The following is a 23,275-nucleotide window of genomic DNA, read 5'->3' on the forward strand; positions in this document are numbered from 1 at the left end:
TGGAGTGGGCTCTCACTCCCGGAGGGGGCCGTTTCTCCTGAAGTCAGTAGGCTTCCAGAATGGTAGAACGAATCCAACGAGCGATTGTGGATTTGGATGCCGGAAGCCCTTTCCGGCGACCTTCAGAGATGACAAGCAGGGAATCGGATTGACGAAGAGAAGCGGTCCTGGCAAGATAAACTCGCAAGGCTCTCACTACATCCAGTTTGTGGAGCGACTTTTCCAGCAGGTGAACAGGCGCAGGGCAAAAAGAGGGAAGGACGATATCCTCATTAATGTGGAAAGAAGGGAAAGAGGAATGTCCTGGATAGACTCGAACGCCACCTTCTGGAGAGCACCAAGAACGAGATTGAGGTCCCATGGATCTATCAGAGAATGATGAGGAGCCACATGGGCGACCCCCTGGAGAAAGGTCTTAACTTGCGGTAATGGGGCCAGATCTCTTTGGAAAAGAATCGACAGAGCCGATACCTGGCCTTTGAGGGTACTGAGGGACAGGCCCGCATCTAAGCCGGACTGGAAGAAGCCAAGTATGGATGGAATGGAGAACGACAATGGAAAAACATTGTTATCGTCGCACAAACGGAAAAAAGCCTTCCAGTACCTATGGTAAATGCGGGAGGAGGCTGGTTTTCTAGCTCTGATCATGGTCTGAATGACCTGGCTGGAAAAACCTGTCTTAGAATCGCGGCCTCAACGGCTATGCCGTTAAACTGAGAGACCGAGAGTTCTGGTGGTAAAGGGGACCTTGTGAGAGAAGATCTGGAAGTCTCCAGGGGACGTCCGCGAGCATGTTCACCAGCTCCGCGTACCAAGGTCGTCTTGGCCAGTCCGGGGCCACCAGAATTACTGGGATACCTTCTGATTTTATTTTCTTGACCACCCTTCGGATCAGGGCAAGGGGAGATAACAGGTAAGGAAATTGGAACTGGGACCACAGAATTACCAGGGCGTCGCAACCGACGGCTAGAGGGTCCCTGGACCCGACTACGAAGCGAGGAACTTTGTGTTTCATCCGAGATGCCATGAGATCAACGTCCGGGGTGCCCCAACACTGGCATATCTGGTTAAAGACTGTGGAGTGAAGGGACCATTCGCCTGACGCCAGGCCCTAGCGACTTAGGAAGTCGGCTGCTCAATTTTCTACCCCTGGAATGTGAACGGCGGAGATCGCCGGAACGTAACGCTCTGCCCAAAGCAGTATCTTTGCCACTTCTGACATTACCTGCCTGCTGTGAGTACCACCCTGGTGGTTTATGTACGCCACGGCCGTGGCGTTGTCCGATTGAATGCGGACTGGTTTGCTTACGAGGAGAGGCTGCCAGCAGAGGAGGGCAAGGAATATCGCTCTGATTACCAGGAGGTTGATGGGAAGAAGAGTCTCCTGGGCGTTCCAGCGCCCTTGGGCTGTCTTCCGATGGAAAACCGCCCCCCATCCTAGAAGACTGGCGTCGGTGGTGATGACTTGCCACTGAGGTGGGAGAAAGGACCTTCCCTGTAGAACTGACGCCGGTATTGTCCACCAAGTCAGAGATTGCCTTACTCAGAGGAAGGAGTATGAGACGGGTCAAAGAAACCGAAGTCTTGTCCCAAGTAGAAAGGAGGGACAGCTGGAGCGGACGAGTGTGAAATTGTGCGAAAGGCACTGTTTCCATGGAAGCTATCTTCTTCCCTAGGACCCTCATGCAAGACCGAAGGGGAATGGGCCTTGACAGCTTCAGGGATCGGATCCCCTTGCAAAGGGCTGAAAATTTTTCCATCGGAAGAAACACTCGGGCTAGATTTGTGTCGAATTCCATGCCCAAAAAGGTCGCTGAGTAGGGTGCAAGATGGACTTCTCTTTGTTGACTATCCATCCGAGACGGGCGAGAGTATCCAGAGGTATCTGAAGACTTTGGAGACAGTTCTGACGGGACGAGCCCTTGATCAGCAGATCGTCCAGATAAGGGATAATGAGAATCCCCCTAGAGCGAAGAATGGCTATGACTGTTGCCATCACCTTCGTAAAGACACGGGGAGTGGAGGCTAGGCCGAAGGGGAGGGCCGTGAACTGATAGTGATTTTCTTGAATCGCAAAGCGGAGATATCTCTGATGTTGCAAACAAAAAGGGATGTGAAGATAGGCATCCTGTATGTCCACAGAGCAGAGGAACTCTCCGGGTTCCGTCGAGGCTATCACCGAGCGCAGGGACTCCATCTTGAAGTGGAGGATCCTCACGTGGCGATTGAGCAACTTGAGGTCCAAGATTAGGCAAAGGGAACCGTCTTTTTTCATGACTAAGAGGAGGTTCGAGTAAAACCCTGAAAACTGTTCGTTTGAAGGAACGGGAACAATAACTCCGGCGGAAAGAAGGGAGGAGACTGCCTGAAGGAACCCTGGGGTCTGGGACGGGGGGGGGAGAAAATTCGATTTTGTATCCAGATATGATGGTTTCCCTGACCCAAGCGTCGACCACGGACAGCCAAGCGTCCATGAAAGAAGAGAGCCTGCCTCCCACCCTGGAAGAAATTCCAGGAGGTGGTAACCCGTCACTTTGAGGAGAATCTACCGGAGCGGGAGCCTGAGGACCTGGAGGGTTGGCCTCTTGATTTCCAGCGGGGAGCGGGTTTATACGATAGTTTTCTGCGATCTCTGGAGGCCGTGGGCTGGTTCTGCTGGGATGATCCTTCTGCAGAAGAAAAGGGGCGAAAGGACCTAAACGGTCGAGGAGCCTTTCTGCTGAAAAATCGTCTAGGCTGAGACTGAGGAAGAGAGGTACTTTTACCACCAGTGGCATCGGAAATTATCTGATCCAGCTTGAGTCTAGAGCCGTGAAATGCCAGGTTGGTGAGCGACTTCTTGGAGGTGGTGTCCGCACTCCATGACTTCAACCAAAGGATACGGCGTATAGCTACTATGTTGCTGTTAGCTCTTGCTACGCACCCAGCCGCATCAAAGGAGGCGGCCAAAAGGTATTTACCCGCATGATTAATTTGGTCTTTAGATCTGCCAGCTCGTCCTGAGGGGCAGACAATAGGATGCCCCTGCGAAGAAGCTGAAATGACCTTCGCCACTCAGGCAGAAGCGAAAATAGGGCAGAGAGGCGCCGGATGCTTCAAAAATGGATTTAGCCAGCGATTCTATTTGCCTGTCTGTTGGATCTTTAAGGGATTCCCCGTCCAGAAGGGATAGAACCATCTTAGAGGAGAGACGGGAAACTGGTGGGTCCACTTCGGGGGCTTTAGTCCATTTTGTAAGAAGGTCCGCATCAAATGGATACAGAATGTCTAAGTACCTGCGGCCTGAGAAACGCTTGTCAGGGTGTTCCCAGTGTTTGGTTAAAGTAGTCTCGAACTCTTTGTGATTAGGAAAGGTTCGGGAGGGAGGTTTTGCTCGTTTAAAAAGGGACAGAGCCATCCTGAAGGGGAGCCTTATCTTGTTTTATTTTGAGCGTCTGAAAAATAGCCGATATGAGACTATCGACCATGTCCTGTGTTTTAGACATGTTGTCTACCTCTGAGTCAGATACCGATTGAGAATCATTGTCTGACCTAAGGTTGTCTTCTGATGAGGGAGACGAGGAACGCAGCCTGGGTGGAACGGACGGACCGTGCGAGCTGGAAGACGAGCTAGAAAGAACGCGCTTCCTAGAAATCCTACCAGGCCTGTCCCTGTGGAGGTCACGGTCAAGTGCAGACGACTCACCGTGAGAGGTGGTCGGAGCACAGGTGGCAGAAGATAGCTGAGGTAGTCGTTCTAAGACCTGGACCAGGGACTGAGAAACTTTAGTCAGGTCAGAGACCGACTGCAACATTGCAACAGCCCACTCTGGGGGAGGGGGAGTGCACTCATCACGGGACTAGTGACGTCGCGGAGGAGAGGGAGGTATGAGGAAGGTGACCCGCTGACTGCTGCTTTAGAGAAGAGCACCGGGCGTGGGGGAGCTGAGAGGTGCGCGCTTGCAAACGAATGGGCGGGAAATTCAAATGGAGACTGACAATGTCTGCTATCAGCGGCACCAACCTCACTGACTTCTATGTGGGGCGAGCATGGGACTGATGGTAGCCTTCAGGCTGCTTACCTGGCGCCCACATGCTCCCTCAAGAGGATGACCACAGGGGCCCGCTGGTAATGAAGGTCCTCTGCCCCGCACTATGTCCGAATAGTGCAGAAGACGGCGCCAACGCTTTGCCAGCAGGGGAGAGTCACCGCCAACTTCCTCTCAGCCCGGTCCCGGGAGAGGGGTGAGGAGGGGAATCGGCTAGGACCCGCCACCTGTAGTCAGTCCGTAGCACCCGAGGGCGATAGGGAAAAGGTCCTGCCCGTGGTCCTGAGAGTTGCGATGTGGATAATATCACATTGCTCGCTCAGCCGCGTGATATGGGAAAGCAGGGTGAACATTTACCCCCTGTTTCCCGGAGTTGAATCTGAAAAATAAATGGGAAAAGATTAATACACACACACACACACACACACACACACAAAACCTAGAAGAGAAAAAAGGAATCGTTAAATGCGGATCTGGGGAGATCCCGGTCCGCCTCCTACAGACATTAAGCACAAACTGAGGTACTTGGTGCCCGTCGGTGGGTATATACTGCCGGGGAGGAGCTAAGTTTCCTTTTTTGCATAGTGTCAGCCTCCTAGCAGCAGCAGCATACACTCCATGGTAATCTGTGTCCCCCAATGAAGCGATAAAGAAAAGATTACCTACAATCACATTCACCAGGTCCGCTGCTCTGACGGTTGTGTGCGACATGATTAATGTCATGTGGAAGAATGCTGGATTGACAGTTATAATGCACAACATTTAAAAAGAGAAAAAAAAAAAAAAAAGAAGTTTAGTAGGGTCAACCCCATATCAGCCGTTCATGGCTGACACCGGAGTAATAGAATTAGCCAGTAAGTCCCATTGAAGTCGCAGGTACTCAGGAAAGTATTGCACAGCGGGCTGCATGGTTTCTGTAACTCCCAGGTAGTTCAGTTGCACTTGGCCGTTTCCATAGCCCCACTTCTTGTGGCTGCCGCTTGCACACTGTTATTCACGGCTCAGTTATGAAGAACTCACCTTTGTACCACTAAAGATGCCAGCAGAAGCCTCCTGGCAGGTTTGCACTGCTCCTTCTCCATTAAACTCCAAAGCAACAACTGACCCTTGATGAAGAAAAAGTAAAGAAATATGTTGATTTTGGTGGATGGCTATGTGTCAATACATTAAATAACGCCATGCCTAAAATCTTACTGCAAAAAGGGTAATTTAGCTATAAGATTGCATTAGCATTTTGGCCTTCGTAAACTGTGCGCAACAGAGGTGATTTTTGGAGTACAAAACCACAACTAAAGTACACAGCAATGAATGAGAATGGCATTTAATAAAAAACCTATTAGCATTAGTATGCATTGAGAAAAAGTATGTAACACGTGAAAACATTCCATCAGATTTCTGGCCACTCAGGGGACTATAGTCAAGCATCATTTTAAAACCTTATCGGACAAATTAGGTCTGTAGAACTAATACAATGACGGAAAAGAGAAGTCTGAGATTATGAATTCATCAATTAGAGCATCCAAGACTGGAGATTTTTTTGGTCGGACCACTGGATGTTTCAGGGAAAGCCACCTCAGATTTGTATATGGCACACAATACAGCCACACTGTCACAATCCATTTTTGGATTTGTGGCAGCTCTGGTTTCTTTCAGTTAACACTTCTTTCCTTTCAGGCCATCGGCGGTTAATGTCAGTTCCTCTCCCCAATACCATCCTGTTGTGTGTGTTGCGCCGTTCACTGATCGACCACCCGTTGGCTTGAGTCACATCGTGACACACACTGAATGAATTCTGCCACCGTTAACGAAAGTCTGTCAGCAAGGAATGACTGTTCTAACAAAGCACAGGCGGTCTCTGCACTTGGCATAGATGAGCAGTTTAGTGCACTCTCCCACCTACTTATTTTCCATCTATCCCAACCCCTATAAATCCAGAGTTGTCAAGTCAAGGAAGAAGGGCGCAGATAGATGCAAAATGATTGTTTGCCAAGGTGCACTGAACGGTTTCACTACACCAACGGTGTCTCGAGTGCGTATGCTGGGCATGCACATTTTGCGCCAACAGACTTTCCTTAACCTGTACTGTGATTGGAAGAGTTATTTTATCTTATAGCTATGACAACAATTCATGAACAGTAGGGGATCTGACCTCAGGTACCAGCATCAATCCAGAGATTAATAGAGGCCACAGTGGTGCTTTAGCAAGGCAGCAGTTTCATTCTCCAGACTGATATATACATACACACACTCTAACATTGAAGACAATATATGCCATACCATGCTCCAAAAAGGGTAAAAACTCAGGGGCTCGTTCTTTAAAAACTCTGTTTGCATCTTCCGGTTTCATTGCAACCTCTTTAGTCTGAACAAGCGATAACCCCTTTCCGATCATCTGTAAATTATGGCATAATGGTTAGAAACACATATGTAGAAATTACTTTAAGGCTGAGTTCACACGTGGCGTTTTTTTCGCGTTTCCGCGGCGGTTTTGCCGCGAAAAATAAGCATCCCATGCATTCCTATGGGATTCCGCAATGCTGTGCTAATGCTGCGGTTTTTACCGCGGCGGAATCGCTTCGCTGTAAAAACCGCAGCATGCTCATTAATTTGCGGAATCGCGGCGATCCCGCACCCATAGGAATGCATTGTTCCGCTTACTTTCCGCATGTGGCTGTGCACACCATGCGGAAAGTAAGCAGAACAATTGCGGATGGTACCCACGGTCCGGAGGAGAGGAGACTGTCCTCCGGGCTCTGGGTACCATATCCCTGTAAAAAAAAAAAAAGAATTTAAAAATAAAAAAAATATTGTTATTCTCACCCTCCGACGTCCCGCGCAGCCTTCCCGCTTCTCTCCACGCTCCCAGTAATCCTTTGCGAAAATACCCGCGATGGCGTCCGTTCTCACGGGATCGCGAAGTCTCGCGGTCATCGCGAGACATCGCGATCCCGCGAGAACGGACGTCATCACGGGCATTTTCGCAAAGGATTACTGGGAACGGATGCGCGGGACGTCGGAGGGTAAGAATAACACCATTTTTTATTTTTTTTTGCATTTTTTCTTTTACTACTGATGCTGCATAGGCGGCCTCAGTAGTAAAAAGTTGGTCACACTCGTCAAACACTATGTTTGACGAGTGTGACCAACCTGTCAATCAGTTCTCCAAGCGATGCTACAGATCGCTTGGAAAACGCTAGCATTTTGCAAGCTAAATACGCTTGCAAAATGCTAGTTTTTCCGCGGACTGGGATTCCGGAATTCTCGCGGTAATTTCCGCGAGAGTTCCGGTACGTGTGCACTTAGCCTAAGCTTTACTTGACCAAAAAAAAAAAAAAAAAAAAAAAAATCACTCCCGTAAGTTTTTCATTCATTGAATGTGTATACACATTTAATGAAAAACAAAAAAAAAAAACAAAAAAAACACTTAACAGGAGTGATTCTTTACCGTAAATGAGAGACCAAGATGAATATCATAACACTACGAATAGCAGCAGAAGTCATTTTAAAAGGTCTTGTAGGATGCACATTAAGCCACTTACCTCATCGATCATTTTTCTGGCATTTGCTATTGTATAATCTCCAGCAAAGAAAACCACCAAACAGGACTCATCACTTTTCTTCTGTCTCTGCCCCCAAGTAACCGGAATGATGCTCCTGTTAACATCCATAGAAACGCGCACAGCTTTTAGTTCATCACTGTCAGGTAAAGGAACCAAATCTTGGATTCTACAGTCACTGGGAAGAAGACTCCAATTTGTCTCTCCGGACACTGGAGTGAAGTCATGGATGTTGCTCCAGGTGTTGTTGAAGATACTCAGGCCAGCATCCTTAAACTGTGCACCTAGCTCTGGGTAATAGAACTGGAAACATCCAAATTTCATGCCGGTGGAGGATTCTATGATGGGTTGTGTAGAACAGCACAGAAATATGTCCATTTTCCTGCAGTCCCTAGTGCGAAACTGCTGGCATGCCACAATACATTTACAGTCCTTACAGTCACGGAAGAACACGCTGCCTTTGACAGGTCCCAAGAAGATGCGACAGTTTGTACAGTCATCAATGGTGATGGTAGCAGAGTGGTCAAAAATATAGATGTTACAGTTCTCACATTCCTGTATGACAAATTGTTGGCCTGCAACTTTATCTGGCAACTTTCCTATGGTTTGGTCTTTCAGGCCACTAAACATGTAGTCCTTTGGGTCCACCTGTAAATACACAATAGATATATATAGTTAATCATGATCTCTTTTTTTTGTTACACAAAAAGGTAACAATGCGCACACTCAAATCAGGTATAACTTTGTATAGAATTTTTTTTTTTTTATTGTTCACTTGCTTCCAACATGCAATAGTCTCCATTAAAAACTTTCTACCACTTTCCTTCTGCAGAGTGTCTAAGACAGGGATGTCAAACTGAAATACACAGCGGGACAAAATTAAAAGCTTGCACAAAGTCGCGGGAGAACCTTGATATTTATTAAAAAGAAAAAAAAAGTGTCTAAAATTGAGGAAGTTGTTCCTTATCAAATATAACGATTAACTTTTTCCATACTGAAACAAACGTAAAGGAGTTGTACCACCAATAGATCTTAGAATAAAATATTGGAATACAATGTTATGCAAGAGCAGTAAAAAGCATAAGACCAAATGGTCTAATTTAAATATGTAATAACCAAGGATAAAAAAACTTGAATAATACAGGTAATGAAGTATGATGCCAACAAAAGTGCCCCCAAACAGTATAAAACGCCCACAACGATTTCCTCCACACACACACACGGTATGATGACCCTACTGTACCCCCTCAATTCCTCTCAACAAAGAATGGTGACCCCATCACAGTATGATTCTCCAAATGAAATCCCCACACAGCACTTCACACAGTATAATGGTCCCCATTTAGTGCTTCGTACAGTAAAATGAGCCCCAAATTAAAAAAAAAAAAAAAAAAAAAAAAAAAAAAAACACTCACTACTGCACGTTCCCTTGCTGCTCCGGTTCCTTCATGGAGTCTTCAGATTCTCTTGACATTTTGGTACAGTGGGCTCCCTCTTCCATCATTACTTTCAACTGTATCAACATCTAGGATAGGTGAAAGTGGGATGCCAGACGTGGGACCCGTCTGGCATGGGGGGGGGCAAATATACTTACCCTGGGGGCCAGATTTGGCCCGAGGACCAGAGTTTGACATGTGTGTAAGTATAAGTCTTATCAAGCAAATCTGTTGGAGTTTCTACACCCTTCTTTGGTGGTTAGAGAATGCAGTAGACAACAATGGTGGGGGGCTTGTACAGACTGAGGTATAGCAGAGAAAAGGATGTACAAAAAGAAAGGAAGAAAGTTCAGAATAGAAGTTGTTCTGACACATACATTAATGAAGACAGTAGCACCTTGGATAGACACAGACCCAACATCCAGCCTATGTTAATGGGAGGCACACCCCACAAAGGAAACATCTGAAACACGGATAAGACTATAGCAGGTCTGTAAATGAATGAAGATGGCAGACAAACTTATTAGCAAAAAGGTCATCACTAACATAAGAACACTCATTTTATCCCCATTTTAATGATGTCCACATCTTTTACATTAAAAAAGGACTAAAATAAATATGCAATATATTGTAAAGAGTGCACACTGTAATAGTAATATGCAGTAACACTGTACAGTGGTCCTGGGGAAGCCCATTAAATCACAAGGTCTTCATTAGAAATGTGTTTCCTCCTTCCAGTAATTCAGCTGAACGTATAGGGGCGATAACCACCTTGACCAACAACAATAAGCTAGGGTAGGTGGGATATCAGTGTTGGTGAAAGACAGACTGCCAACACACTGAAATGACAGGAGGGATGGGGGGAGATTATGAGCAGATATGCTGACATTAGCGAACAACTTCTTATTCACAGTCACACAAGTCAGTACTGCTGTATAATCTCCAAACATTCTGCTATTGCTACTTCTGAACATGAGCTAAACAGAGAAGGCACCAGGAATGAAGCATGTCTGTACTGTGTATAGGGGACAAGGTTGCAGCTTCTTTCTTCCCACTAATTCAGAGAACTGAAGGAGAAAACGGGAGAAATGAAGGTTGTAAATCATATAATGGCCAAAAGGGCATTATAAGGCTGGGGTCACATTTGCCAGTGTGATACGAGTCTCTCACATCAATAACTGGCACTGCCGCCAGCACTCGGGACCGGAGTGTGCGGCTACAAGTATTTCTATGCAGCTGAATGCTCCGGTCCATGTGCCGGGTAATGAAGGCGAGATTCTCACATCACACTCATAAGTGTGACCCCGGCCTAACTCACCTACACATATGATGGCTTATTCTGGAAGTCACCTGAGATGCTGAAATGACCACTACCCTTAATGTTTAATTTAGAGCTTAGGTCAAAATAATGTTCTTTAGACACTGTACTCAACTAAAAATAGGGCTTTTCAGCCAATGAAGTTCATTGCTAAAAGGGCTTATAAAAAAAAATTTACTGTATACTTCCTATTAAGGGAATAGAAGAATCCAGGATAACTATAAACAGAAATAGTGAGGAAACACTTAGCTAACCTAAATGAATTCAAGTCTCCAGGTCCAGATGAATTACACCCCAGAGTACTGAAGGAGATAGCAGAAGAAATTTTTGAACCGCTCTCCATAATCTTTGAAAATTTGTGGAGAACAGAAGAAGTCCCAGAAGATTGGAAAAGAGCAAATGTTGTTCCTATCTTCAAAAAGGGGAAGAAGGTGGACCCAGACAACTATAGGCCGGTGAGTGACATCTATACCACTAAAGATCTTTGAACAAATTATTAAACATGAATATCAGTACCTGGATAAGAATGAAGTGATTAAACAGAGTCAGCATGGGTTTGTAACTGATAAGTTGTCAGACTAACTTAATTTCCTTCTATGACAGAATCACTGACTGGGTGGATCAGGGAAATGCTGTAGATATAGTATATCTTGACTTCAGCAAAGCATTTGACAAAGTATCTCACACAATCCTTATTGAAAAAATGACTAAGTATGGAATGGAAAAGGCAACTGTTAGGTGGATTCATAACTGGCTTAGTGATCGGACCCAAAGAGTGGTCGTAAATTGCTGCAAATCCAGTTGGAAGAATGTCTCAAGTGGGGTACCACAGGGCTCTGTCCTGGGCCCTGTATTGTTCAACATCTTTATCAACGATTTAGACGAAGGAATTGAGGGTAAACTGATTAAATTTGCTGATGACACAAAGCTAGGAGGGATAGCTAATACTAGAGAAGAGAGAGAAGAAGATTCAAAAAGATATAAATAAACTGGAGCAGTGGGCAGCAACTAACAGAATGGTTTTTAACAGGGAAAAATGCAAAGTACTACATCTGGGCAATAAAAATGAAAAAAAAAACATACAGAATGGGAGGAATAGGGCTAAGCAACAGCACATGTGAAAAAGACTTGGGTATACTAATAGATCACAGACTGAATATGAGTCAACAGTGTGATGCAGCAGCAAAAAAGGCAAATGCAATTCTAGGATGTATTAACAGAAGCATACAGTTTAGATCACGTGAAGTCATTATTGCCCTCTACTCCTCTTTGGTCAGACCTCATCTGGAATACTGTGTCCAGTTATGGGTGCCACATTTTAAAAAAGACATCAACAAACTGGAGCAAGTTCAGAAAAGAGCGACCAGAATGGTGACCGGTCTGCAAACCCTGTCTTATGATGAAAGGTTGCAGGATTTGGGAATGTTTAGCCTGCAAAAGAGAAGACTGAGAGGAGACTTAATAACTGTCTACAAATATCTCAAGGGCTGTCACATTGCAGAAGGATCATCTTTATTCTCATTTGCATAAGGAAAGACTACAAGCAATGGGATGAAACTGAAAGGGAGGAGACACAGATTAGATATCAGAAAAAACTTTTTGACAGTGAGAGTGATCACCAGTGAGTGGGAACAGGCTGCCACGAGAGGTGGTGAGTTCTCCTTCAATAGAAGTCTTCAAACAGAGGCTGGACAGATATCTGTCTGGGATGATTTAGCGAATCCTGCCTTGAGCAGGGGGTTGGACCAGATGGCCCAGGAGGTCCCTTCCAACTCTACGATTCTAGGATTCCCCTTAATGATCCCATTTCTGCATTTATCCATTCCCATGTTCCTGCTCTTGTGCTCAAACCGGGATTGATAAAAAACATCCAGTCTGACAATCTTTGGAAGTACTGTTCAGTCTCTGCCATCGACTGGTCAAGAGTTCATTTATGGTGTGTCATGTAGGGCAGGGTTCCCCAACTCCAGTCCTCAAGGCCCACCAACAGATCATGTTTTCAGGATTTCCTTTGTATTGCACAGGTGAAGCAATTATCACCTGAGCAATACTAAGGAAATCCTGAAAACATTATCTGTTGGTGGGCCTTGAGGACTGGAGTTGGGGAACCCTGATGTAGGGGAGACCAGGGAGTAGAGACCAGTTTAATCACTAGAAGGGGACCTGCTGGTGAATCAGTGATGGCGGGTGTAGTATACCAGAGGCAATTCAAATAAATACAGTGAGGTGGGGAAAGTAAAGTTAAGATGGACACATTGAAAATGACTAGAGTTGAGCAAATAGATTCACAGGACCTTTGACCAGTAGTTACATTGGTAGACAGTTACTGCTGTACCAGAGCACTGCAAACATCCTTCTACCCGCGACATCCCTGGAGCCTCGTTTGATTAGTAGGCTAGCGAATGACGTGGCAGCAGTCTTCAATTCAGAAAAGGGCCCTGGGGATGTTATAGGTAGTACATTGCATCATTTTTGTCACACATTTGGTTTAGATGCAGTTTTCTAAGGCGAAACACAAATTGAAGGAATTGGAAATACACAAGGTTTATATTTCTGCTTCTTGGTGGGTTTGGTTTTAGCACAAAAGACTTGATTAAATACTGCACCAAACATTGCAGGAAAATACGTTAATGAAAACAAGAAAACCATAGCTCGTTTGCAGTTTCTTACTTTAGATTTGTAGGGTTTTTTATATGCTTTCTCAAGGATGTACAGTACAAGGAACAATTTGCCAGTAAGCATGTAAATCAGGAAGGAAATTTCCAAGCTTTAACAAGTCTTACTAAATAAGCCTCATTCAGAAACAAGACAACATACAAACAGTATTAACTCGAGGTTTTGCTGTGAGAATGCTCCGATTGATCTCGTTTGGCTGCCATCCTCCATACATACTCAGTTGTCCCAGAAGCCTTATCCTGTGCCGCGCGTTGCTGTAACCTCCCAGATTCACTTAGACAAAGACAACATTCACCAGCTCGATGACTAGACGAAGAACTTTCCTGGAGATTTTGTAACTGAGAATTATCAAAAATATCAGTCGAGCAAAAACTGGGGGTTGGACCAGATGGCCCAGGAGGTCCCTTCCAACTCTACGATTCTATTTCCGTTCACATTGCACGTACACCATTTTGCATAAAGTCATAGAAAAAAAATAACTACCCTCTTTCAATTCTATGGTTTTTATGCATCAGGAAAAATATATAATGAAAGCCACCTCAGGTGAACATCAACACAAGAAACATTACAGTGTCATTAACAAAACGAGGCCAAAAAGCAGAAGCAGTCTGAAAAATTACAAACACCCCATGAATGGTTTGTAGGACCAACGTTAGGAGAAATAACTTTCTGTAATCATTTTACATCTTAAATAATTCTATATTAATTTACACTTTACAAGCGTGCTAAAGTTCCCGGAAGTCTATGGACATTGCTTTATGCACAGCATTTCAGTTGGGTTGTGGTCCAGACTGGTCCACTGCACCTACTTTATTCTTTTCTTTTTCAACTATTCAGATGTAGATTTATGCTTGAGATCATTGCCCTACCGCATTACACAATTTCACCTAAGCGATATCTTTTGGATAAACGTCCTCACAATACTTTTGTATATAGCGGAGTTCATGGTCTACCCAATGACTATATGATGCCCAAGTACTATGTCTTCAAATTAAACCCAAACCCTCAATTTTTTCCCCAATTTCTCTTAGCAATGCACGTTCAAACTTTGGTGTGCATTTGCTGGGATGTCCACTCCTGGGATGATTGTCAATTGTCTAGAATTTTGTGAATAATCTCTCAGTGTAGAACAATGGACTTCAAATTGTTTTGAAATAGCCTTATAAAGCTTCCTATATTGATGGACAGCAGCAGATGCTTCTCTTATATCACTGCTGATGTCTTTCCTGCTTGGCATCGTGTAAACACATTCCGGAATGCTCCAGACCAGCAAAATGCCCAAACTTCTGCTTTTACAGAGGTAATCATACTTGCTTTCAGTTAATCAAGGGGCATTTGATTTTCTGCATCTGTCTGAGAAGTATCATACCTCTTTGTTCCCTCGGAAGCGGTAAGGGTGTACTTGATTTTTTTAAACACTGGTGAATAAATAATGACATGGTGCAATTTTTCCATGCATTGTTCACCTGAGATTGCATTTACCAAATTTTAAGACCTTATAAAGGCAACGTGTTTTATTTTTAATAATTATTATTATTATTATTATTATTATGACCCCATACATAAAAACCATTGAACCCAAAATAAAATGTACCGTTTTTCTCACAATTGCACATGCATCTGAATAACTGAGTCTTGTCACAGGCACACTTACAGTCCCTTATGTATACAGCACCTGTATCTACCAGGGTTCATCATCTAAAATGCATCATTGTAGCACAAGTAACTACCATGATGCATTTTGGATAATAATGGAATGACACTACAACTCTGGTGCCTTGAAAATACTCTTTCCTCTGGATTAGCTGTTAGTTTGGTGGAAAGTTGCCCAGAGAAAGCACGGATTCTGTGGAGTGGTGCAAAGGGAATAACCATTATGGACACAAGGTTAATAATCTAGTTCTCCCTGACTAGCGCCAGCCTAGAGATAGGGGTGTATCATTCACACCAAGTAGAAGACGCAGCAATGCTAGTTATTACATATCTTTATATTACACAGATACGTGCATTTGTATAAAATAAATTTTACGGGCAAAATAATGATATAAAACATAATGAGGCTAGTTAAATGCATTGGGGGACCTGACAGGTTGGTATGTACAATAGCACCCGCTGAGTCTTTTTTATCTACTGTACATGGTACTGCAGTAGCTACTAAAAAAATGGTGCAAGCAAAGGAACCAGCCTGAAATGCAATGCGACCCGAGTTGAGAAGAAGCCTATGCAGGAAATAGATGCATAACATATGGGAGAACCCCCATTATAATTTATAATATATTTAGTGAGAGTATTAACAAAAAAAAAAAAAAAAAAAAAAGGCAGAAATGTGGAGTAGGAATTAACAGCATCAACAAAATTACAGAAGCTGTGATAAGCGAAAAGCCCCCACACTTCACCCATCTTAGTCATGTGGACACACCTTGATCCAAAGTCTCTGAGTAACTTCTGCTTTTCTCAAAGGAGAAATTACGCAAAGCTTAGTCACTGAACAAATCACAGTTTACAGAAAAATAATGTTTACAGGGGATTTCCACAACTTTCCTAACTGACCAGAGGGAGAGGATCGTTATAAAAGAAAGAGATACAGGTTACTTACCAAACCATCAGTCTAGAGGGCCACACCCGGACTAGACATCCCGTCCATTCGTCTCCTGACCCTGCAGTCAATTAGTGGCCTCAACAGTCATGGGACTGAGTAAACGAGTGGTCACTGGTCAGTACTTCCCAGGGCTCCTTATGCTAAAAGATTTACGGTGGGAATATGGCAGATTACTTGTACTGTATGCTAATGTGAGCTCTTCCCTAGGTTTGTAATTTATCAAAGTGGGCTCATGTGAGGTCTTCTTCAGGCAGTTAAGCCTCCCTATGGGTAATTGAACACTTGAACGTCTGATTATTTGGTGCAACCCTTTAGTAGTCTTAAATTTGCTTTGACAAAATGAGCAGCCTTTCATGGTATATGCTGTTTTTCTAAATCACGTTTTGTGATTTATTAAACACAAACAGATTTAGCAATTTCCATATTGTATCGAACACAAAACATGTAACACATGGAGCAAAAATCCCCTCTGTGGCAGTACAACCCAGGAAGTGGACTCCAAATCTCCCTTTAGCCTGACAGAGGTTATGTTCCTCACCCCTTAGGCTGTATACACATGAAGTCTTTTAGCAGAGTTTCAGGGCATTTAAATGCTCCTCAAAAACTTGGGGGAGTTTCTGCTCCAAAAACTCAGGAAAACATCTTGTGCCCATAATCGTAAACAGTTGTCTAGCTTAGTAAACCCATTTTCATCTACCCCATTAGAGAATTCAAAGTAAATGGAAGCACAGGAAAGTGGCAGTCCACCCATAGTGGTTAGAAGAAACCCTTGAAAATGATCACAAAGTCTCCCCTGCTGTGATCAGCCTTTTATGACCCTGACAAGGAACACAACAAATGGGTTTTATAAAACACACAGCCCTTTAATCCTGGCACAGTGGTCACAAATACTGTATTTTGCACTGAAGGACCTGTCCTGTATTAGACAATCTATTGGTCACTGTGTAATGATTAGTGTGCCCAGTAAGGGTGCCGAAATTGAACATGAAGGCCTGAAGAGTATGTTGGAGTAAAACGTGTGGGTGACTCTTAAAGGGAACCTGTCACCCCCCCCCCCCCATGCGTTTTTAAGTAAAAGAGCCACCTTGTGCAGCACTAATGCTGCATTCTGTCAAGGTGGCTCTTATTTAGCGTCCCTTCCACCGCAGAAATAATCGTTTATAAAATTGGTCAGACACACCAGAATTTTGACCGGAGGGCAGGTCTTTCCCCCTCTGACACCGACGCCTCGCATCCATCATTTATTTCTTCCTGGAGTCTTTGCTCCGCCTCCTCTATGTTCAATATCAAATGCTGGCGCCTGCCCGGTACTATATTTTCTTGGGCATGTGCAGTTAGCGCTGCCCGTTTTCACATCACTTCATGGCCTGGCTATCGCGCCTGCGTGGATGTGCTGCCAGAGATCTGGCCCCGCAGTCGCTTAGGATTTATTCACACTGGGCAAAAATCTTGGGCATGCGAAGTAGTTCTCTGCGGCTCTCACTTCAGGCCATGAAGTGATGTGAGAACGGGCAGCGCTAACTGCGCATGCCCAAGAAAATACAGTACAGCGCAGGCACCAGGATTTGAAATTGAACACAGAGGAGGCGGAGCAAAGACTCCAGAAAGAAATGAATGATGGATGTGAGGCGTCTGTGTCCGGGGGGGGGGGGGGGTTGACCTGCCCCCCTGTCAAATATCAGGCATGTCTGACCAATTTTATAAACGATTATTTCTGCGGTGGAAGGGACGCTAAATAAAAGCCACCTTGACAGAATGCAGCATTAGTGCTGCACAAGGTGGCTCTTTTACTTAAATACGCCTGGGGGGGGGGGGGGGGGGGACAGGTTCCCTTTAAAGGGTATCTCCATGACTTTTTTTACTAAGTGCCAAAAAACTAACAGGCAGGTAATTTCTGCCTACTTGCCTTTTGTGTCAGGCGCCAATAAAGGGCTCAGACTGCTCCTGCTGGCAATACAGCAGCTTCTCTTCCACTCTATTCTGTTGACAGGACATGACTGCCAATGTCATGCTGATTGACAGGCGGATCACCACTGCCTTACTGCAGAGAGCAGGCTGTCAATCAGCATGTTGTCCGCAGTCACGCCTCATCTACAGCAGCCAGGAAGAGCAGCTCTATTGACATTGAGTAGCCGAATTACCAGCAGGAGCATTTGCTGACCGATCTGTGCCAACAGAACAGGAAAGCAGTTAGCAACTACCTGCCTGTTAATTTGCAGAAAAATTGGTGGAGGATAGAAGCAGTCTGCGCTGCTGTGCTAGATTCAAGAAAATGATGAGGGATTACTGTATTGTTCGGACTGTAAGATGCACTGGACCATAAGACGCACCACAAATTTTCAGAAGGGAAATAGGGAAAAAAAAATTAATGTGTCAAATGGGGGGTCCGTCTTACACTCCGAATTCAGCTTACCGGGGGTGTTTGGAGGTCCGGCGAAGATCTCAATCTGAACATGTGGCGGCTATTTTCCCAGAGGCCACTGCATTGCAGCAATGGATGTGCGGGGCTTTCACAAGATGCCGGCGGAGCCCGCACACAACAGATCACTGCCGAACCTGCCGCTCCAGCCTGGGAAGGGAGTGTGATAATAGCCCTGCAGCGTCGGACCCCTGCAGAATCGCCCCACTCCTACTGCCGCAACACTAGTTGTAAGTATATTCCCATGATAAGACGCACCCCCTTTTTCCCCAAAAATTTTTGGGTAAAAAAGTGCGTCTTATAGTCCGAAAAATACAGTAGATCGTGCAGTTTATTCTCAGTGCATTTCAAAGTTGAACCAACTTCATCAGGAGAACCAGAATGTGGTCAACACGGTGGGATTTCCCAACCTGAGAGCACTGCAGCAGCTGTCACACCTTGATTTCACAGTTGTGGGTTAAATCCTAGAAGATAAGCGATTCCTTTACCTCTCACCTAGACCAATTTCTCCATTAGATAAGACCCTATTGCGCTTGGTGTCTCCCCCTTTGTGTGTTAATTTGTAGGCACAGAGTAATAAAAATAGTCCTGGATAAACCCTTTAATGAATCACATCTTTCAGCTGCTGTGCGCTACCACAACATACACATTCCACTCAATATGTTTCCAATGTAATTTACCCATTTGTGGTGTAAATGATGAACTGGTCTGCCCTGCTCTGCCACACCACCTCCCCATTAAGAGCCACCCACTTCTGAAGGGGATAGCAGAGCTGGAGGAAGAATGATGAATTGGGGCCTAAAGCTACATTCACACAGATATCTTTGGGTCAGGGTGCTGTCGGCACAGTGCAATGCACACTGACAACGTGTGACAATCTGCTGCTGCATGCAAGGGAATTTCTGCCACAGTCTGCGGTCTGAGTGGGAAAGAAAAAAAAAGATATGTAGGAGCACAAGTCCTGTCCATTAGGCGGACTGCATAGAGCTGGGCTCACTGATCCTGTACGTGTCTGCACCATCCACCGGGACCTGGGCCTGACAGTTTCCCTGTAGATTTCAGGTGACAGCAGGTCATGCTGCTGACAACAGACATAATGGTTCAAGTCATCATACTAAAGGGGTATCCTCATACCGCACATTAAGGACATATGCGCCAGACACCTTAGAGATGTAGGGTAGATGCAGCCTCCACTCACGGTATTCGGGCCCATCTCAAACTCTAGTGCTTGCCGTTGTCTGTGAAAAGATGTAGGAATGTTTTAATAAAGAGATGATTCGAATAAAGAGTGAAATGTAGGTGATGAACCAGGTATCAGTGGTTATCACTTTAAGCTAATGACAGAAGGGTAGAAAATGTGAAAAAGGAAATAGGTTGATAATGAAACTTGCACTTTTGAATGAAGAACTTTAGATAGTTGACTAAGAATTGTTTGCAACGTTCAAGGATGAGTGCCTCTCATATTGAGAAGATTAGTATAAGAAATGTTTATTTAGCAATATAAAAATTTGTATGCTCCTGTATTTGTATGCTCCTCCGCGGACGTGCTGTGTTTAACGGGGGGGGGGGAAATGTGGTGCCCCTGAGGATTCAGTTGCCACAGAGGTACTGCACCTCCTCCTGAGGTGTGGTACCCCACCATCCAGGTAGGTTGGAGGCTCCTGACCATTCTCCAACACCTGCATTTCACACAACACAGTAGTTCAGCAAAGCCACATTGCGGCTTCCTGCTTGGAGTGTAGCAGAGCACTTTTGGTGGCTCTCTGCTTGGAACACGAAACATGCTGGGAGGTGGGTGGAGTTAGAATACATAAAAGAGCGGGAAGGCTTAGGATTTCAGGTCAGTAGTGGAGAGTGAGGAGAGAAGATACCTGGGAGAGGGATGGAGGTGCTGCAGCAGACCTCAGTGACCTGGGTCTGCTGGCACGGGAAAGGAAAGAAGGAGAAAGACATTGAACAGAAACCTGATCTTCCATAAGAAGGAGAGACTAGTACAGAACGAAGGAGTAAAAGGGAACAGAGATCATGGGTTAGGAGAGAACCCTGCCTAGAAGTTCTAAGCGCAAGGCCGGGGTCCGGTCACCGAGGTTGTATGGATACTAATGGTCCCACAGCAGAAACCGGTGGAGTAGTGAGCTGTAAATGCACTAATCCCATCTAAGACTTGGGGGCACAACAGCAACTTGGATAGTGAGCCAGGACTCAGGAGTAAGGAGTCCCCGAAGCAGGCTACAGCTGTCTGCCGTACAAGTATGGTTCTTGGGAACATCTGTCAGGAGGAACTCCAGTGTAACTCAGTACTAGGAGATCTTCACACTGAAAGGCGCTATAAGAGGAGACGTTCAGAAAGGCACATGTTGGCGGAGTGTTGGAAGGGAGCATTCCATCTGACCTGGAGGTTGACTGAGTCCCTGACCCAGAGGACACAGCACGGAGGCAGGCACCTGTGTGTACTACAGACTGAGTAAAGCTTTGGAACTATATGCCCTGGTGTCCTCCAATTATTCCTGCGCTAACACACCCTGTACCGCTACATCGGGGTACCAGCTTCTACACCGGCTGTGCCTCTCCTCTACTCCTACATCTACACTGCCCTGGGGCTACAGCTCCACCTGTGGGGAGCTTCACCACATCATCAGTCCCAGAGGATCTGCATGCAGTGTCGGCTTAAATCTCACTTGCCGAACACCACAGGTGGCGTCACAAACTATTCCATTAACTACATTCCACCGAACTTCCCCTATTAATTGGGCGCCCAGGGCCACGGACCAGGTCACCGCTGCTGTGACACATCCCGCTGACACCGGCCCGGTACAGAGTACCCCACTAATAGCCCAGCACCATCACACACACGGGGCCCATGACAAACACCCCTCTAATGCTCTGGGGTATTAGTGGCCATGAGGGCTAATAGCCCAGCACCGTCACACACGGGACACCCCACAGCCCCCTGGATAAGGCTGACAGCCCCCCACCCGGAGACAGCGCTCACCTTCTCCCTCTTGTCCCAGCTGTACTGCTTGCTCTCCCCACCATCCACCTGCTGCAGCTGCTCTCCTCCCGCAGACTCCTTGGAGCTTTCCTTCCTCTTTGCTTGTTTGGAGAAACAACACCCCATCTCCGAGCCCCGGGGAAGCGGTGACTGTGGGGGGTCGGCAGATTCGGGGGATCACTCTCCGCTTGCAGCGAGTGCTCAGTGCTGTGCCCACACCACGGACGAGCAGCGCGACCCCGCCAGATTGTAAGCGTGAGCGCGCACGTTCCACGCCTAGAGCGCTGCCCGGCAACACGGCCGCACGCACTGATTGGCCGAGCGTCACTTCCTGCTGTCACCACTGGGATTCGTGATTGTTTTTTATAATCAGCTTTATTAACAATAACAGCAGGAGGACGAGAAGCTGCTCAGGTCGTGTCAAGTAGTCACAGAGAGCAAGCCCCGTCCTCAGTCGTCCTACAGACGGCCTTGCTGCATGCGGCGCTCAGTGAGCTGCACCGTTATATCCCGGTGTAGTCTATTCATAGTCTATTCATCTGTCACCGGGTGCTCAACACTAACTGCAGACATTGCTAAAGAGATCTATTGGACCTGATGAGGCTGGTGTAAATCCATGTCCGAATGCCTGTGTAATACCGATATTAATATTTAGTGCTGTACTGTTCATTTTAATATCAGGCAGGAAAGCTGCTGTAATAATCAGCTCTTCTGGTGTGGACTTCCAAAGTAAATACACCTGCCTCATCAGGTATTGTAATGAACGGACACTTGCATGATGTCTTCCAATCATGCGCTCATCCCTGTAGATGTGCTGGTCACAATGCCATCGCACAGCAAACTTCCAATGTGCAGAAAGATGGATGATAGAAAAACCCAATGGATTTGCCCATGCGTCACAGCCAAAGTCTGTAGTGTAAACTTTAGGGCGCACTCACACTGGCGTATAGCACAGCCGATGCTTTATCATGAGAAAACGATGGCACCATGCTGCGGGTGCATCCGATAATCGGGTCACGCACAACAATATAGATCTGTGAGTGCGTGTGAAACATCGGACTGCACTCGGATGTCATATGAGTGCAGCCTGACAGACAATGGAGAAATTATAGGAAAAGAGCTGCAGAGGTTTTAATTTTTGGGCCCTGGAGCTGTGTGACGACGTGTGTTGTGCGCAGTGGACAGTGTTGAGGGCCAGAGACACAGTGATCGGCCAGTGACATCAGATCGGAACTAGTGGGGCCCGGCTAAAGCAATCTACTGGTTGGAGACATCTGGTCTACAGTGGTCCTCATGGAAGAATTGAGGCCAAGAAACCAAATCTTTGACATGGAAACAAGGTCAAGTAATGCAAGTATGCACAAAAATAGGAACTGGGGTGGAGATAATTGGCGGCAGGTGTTCTGTCCTGATGAGTCAAAATGGGAAATATCTGGCTGTAGAAGTTGGCAGTTTGTACCATAATGAGTGCAGGGAACAATGGAGCATGGTGAAGGCTCCTTGTAAGTTTGGGGCTGCATTTCAGAAAATGGTGCTGGGGATTTGGTCTGGATCAGTGGTGTCCTCAATTAGGAGACATAAAGTCAGATGCTATACATCATGTAATACCATCAGGGAGGAGTCTGGTGCGTTGTGCACATAATGGTAATGAATGGGAAAAGAAACTAATCTCTCTCTCCCCCCTCCATAACCAGAAAGTTCAAGAACCAAATCCGCACAGCACAGGGCAGCACGGTGGCTCAGTGGTTAGCGGTTCCTGGGTTCATATCCCACCAAGGACAACATCTGCAAGGAGTTTGTATGTTTTCCCCGTGTTTGCGTGGGTTTCCTCCCACACTCCAAAGACATACTGATAGAGAATCTAGATTCTGAGCCCCATCGGGGACAGTGATGATGATGTGTGCAAACTGTAAAGCGCTGCGGAATATGTTAGCGCTATATAAAAATAAAGATTATTATTAGCAAAAAGTAATGGAATCCACATCAATTCTGCAGACAAACCGCGAGCGTCTCACCTGAGCTCAATAGCCGGCAGCGCTTTGGATGCAGGACCTGTCAATTACTGACCGTCTGCTCATACCGTAAGAAAGGACATCTTATACATTTCCTGCTCACTGCAAGGTGAGCAACATTGTGGTTCGTTTTTGTCGATTTTTTTTAGAGCATAAAGGTGTGTAACAATGAACACAATATTTGCTTTGCATTTATAGGGATATAAAGCAAAACAAAAGGTCCCTAAGTAAATTAGGC

At 45.6% G+C, this 23,275-nt stretch overlaps 1 protein-coding gene across 1 annotated transcript in view; it reads right to left on the reverse strand.

The window, feature by feature from the left end:
* RP2 (RP2 activator of ARL3 GTPase) overlaps positions 1–21,373 on the reverse strand; it is a 35,770-nt gene extending 14,397 nt beyond the window's left edge. Inside the window, exons 1-4 of the mRNA XM_073541452.1 lie at positions 21,026–21,373; positions 7,568–8,233; positions 6,306–6,420; positions 5,049–5,134 (exon numbers count right to left, since the gene is read on the reverse strand). Of these exons, the coding sequence (XP_073397553.1) occupies positions 5,049–5,134; positions 6,306–6,420; positions 7,568–8,233; positions 21,026–21,151 (993 nt within the window). The 5' untranslated portion in view covers positions 21,152–21,373. The remainder of the gene's footprint in view (positions 1–5,048; positions 5,135–6,305; positions 6,421–7,567; positions 8,234–21,025) is intronic.
* Between the last annotated feature and the right edge of the window lie 1,902 nt (positions 21,374–23,275).

This window comes from Dendrobates tinctorius, unplaced genomic scaffold (assembly GCF_039654945.1).
Source record: "Dendrobates tinctorius isolate UK_male_01 unplaced genomic scaffold, ASM3965494v1 ptg000121l, whole genome shotgun sequence".
In the NCBI taxonomy this organism is placed as follows: Eukaryota; Metazoa; Chordata; class Amphibia; order Anura; family Dendrobatidae; genus Dendrobates; species Dendrobates tinctorius.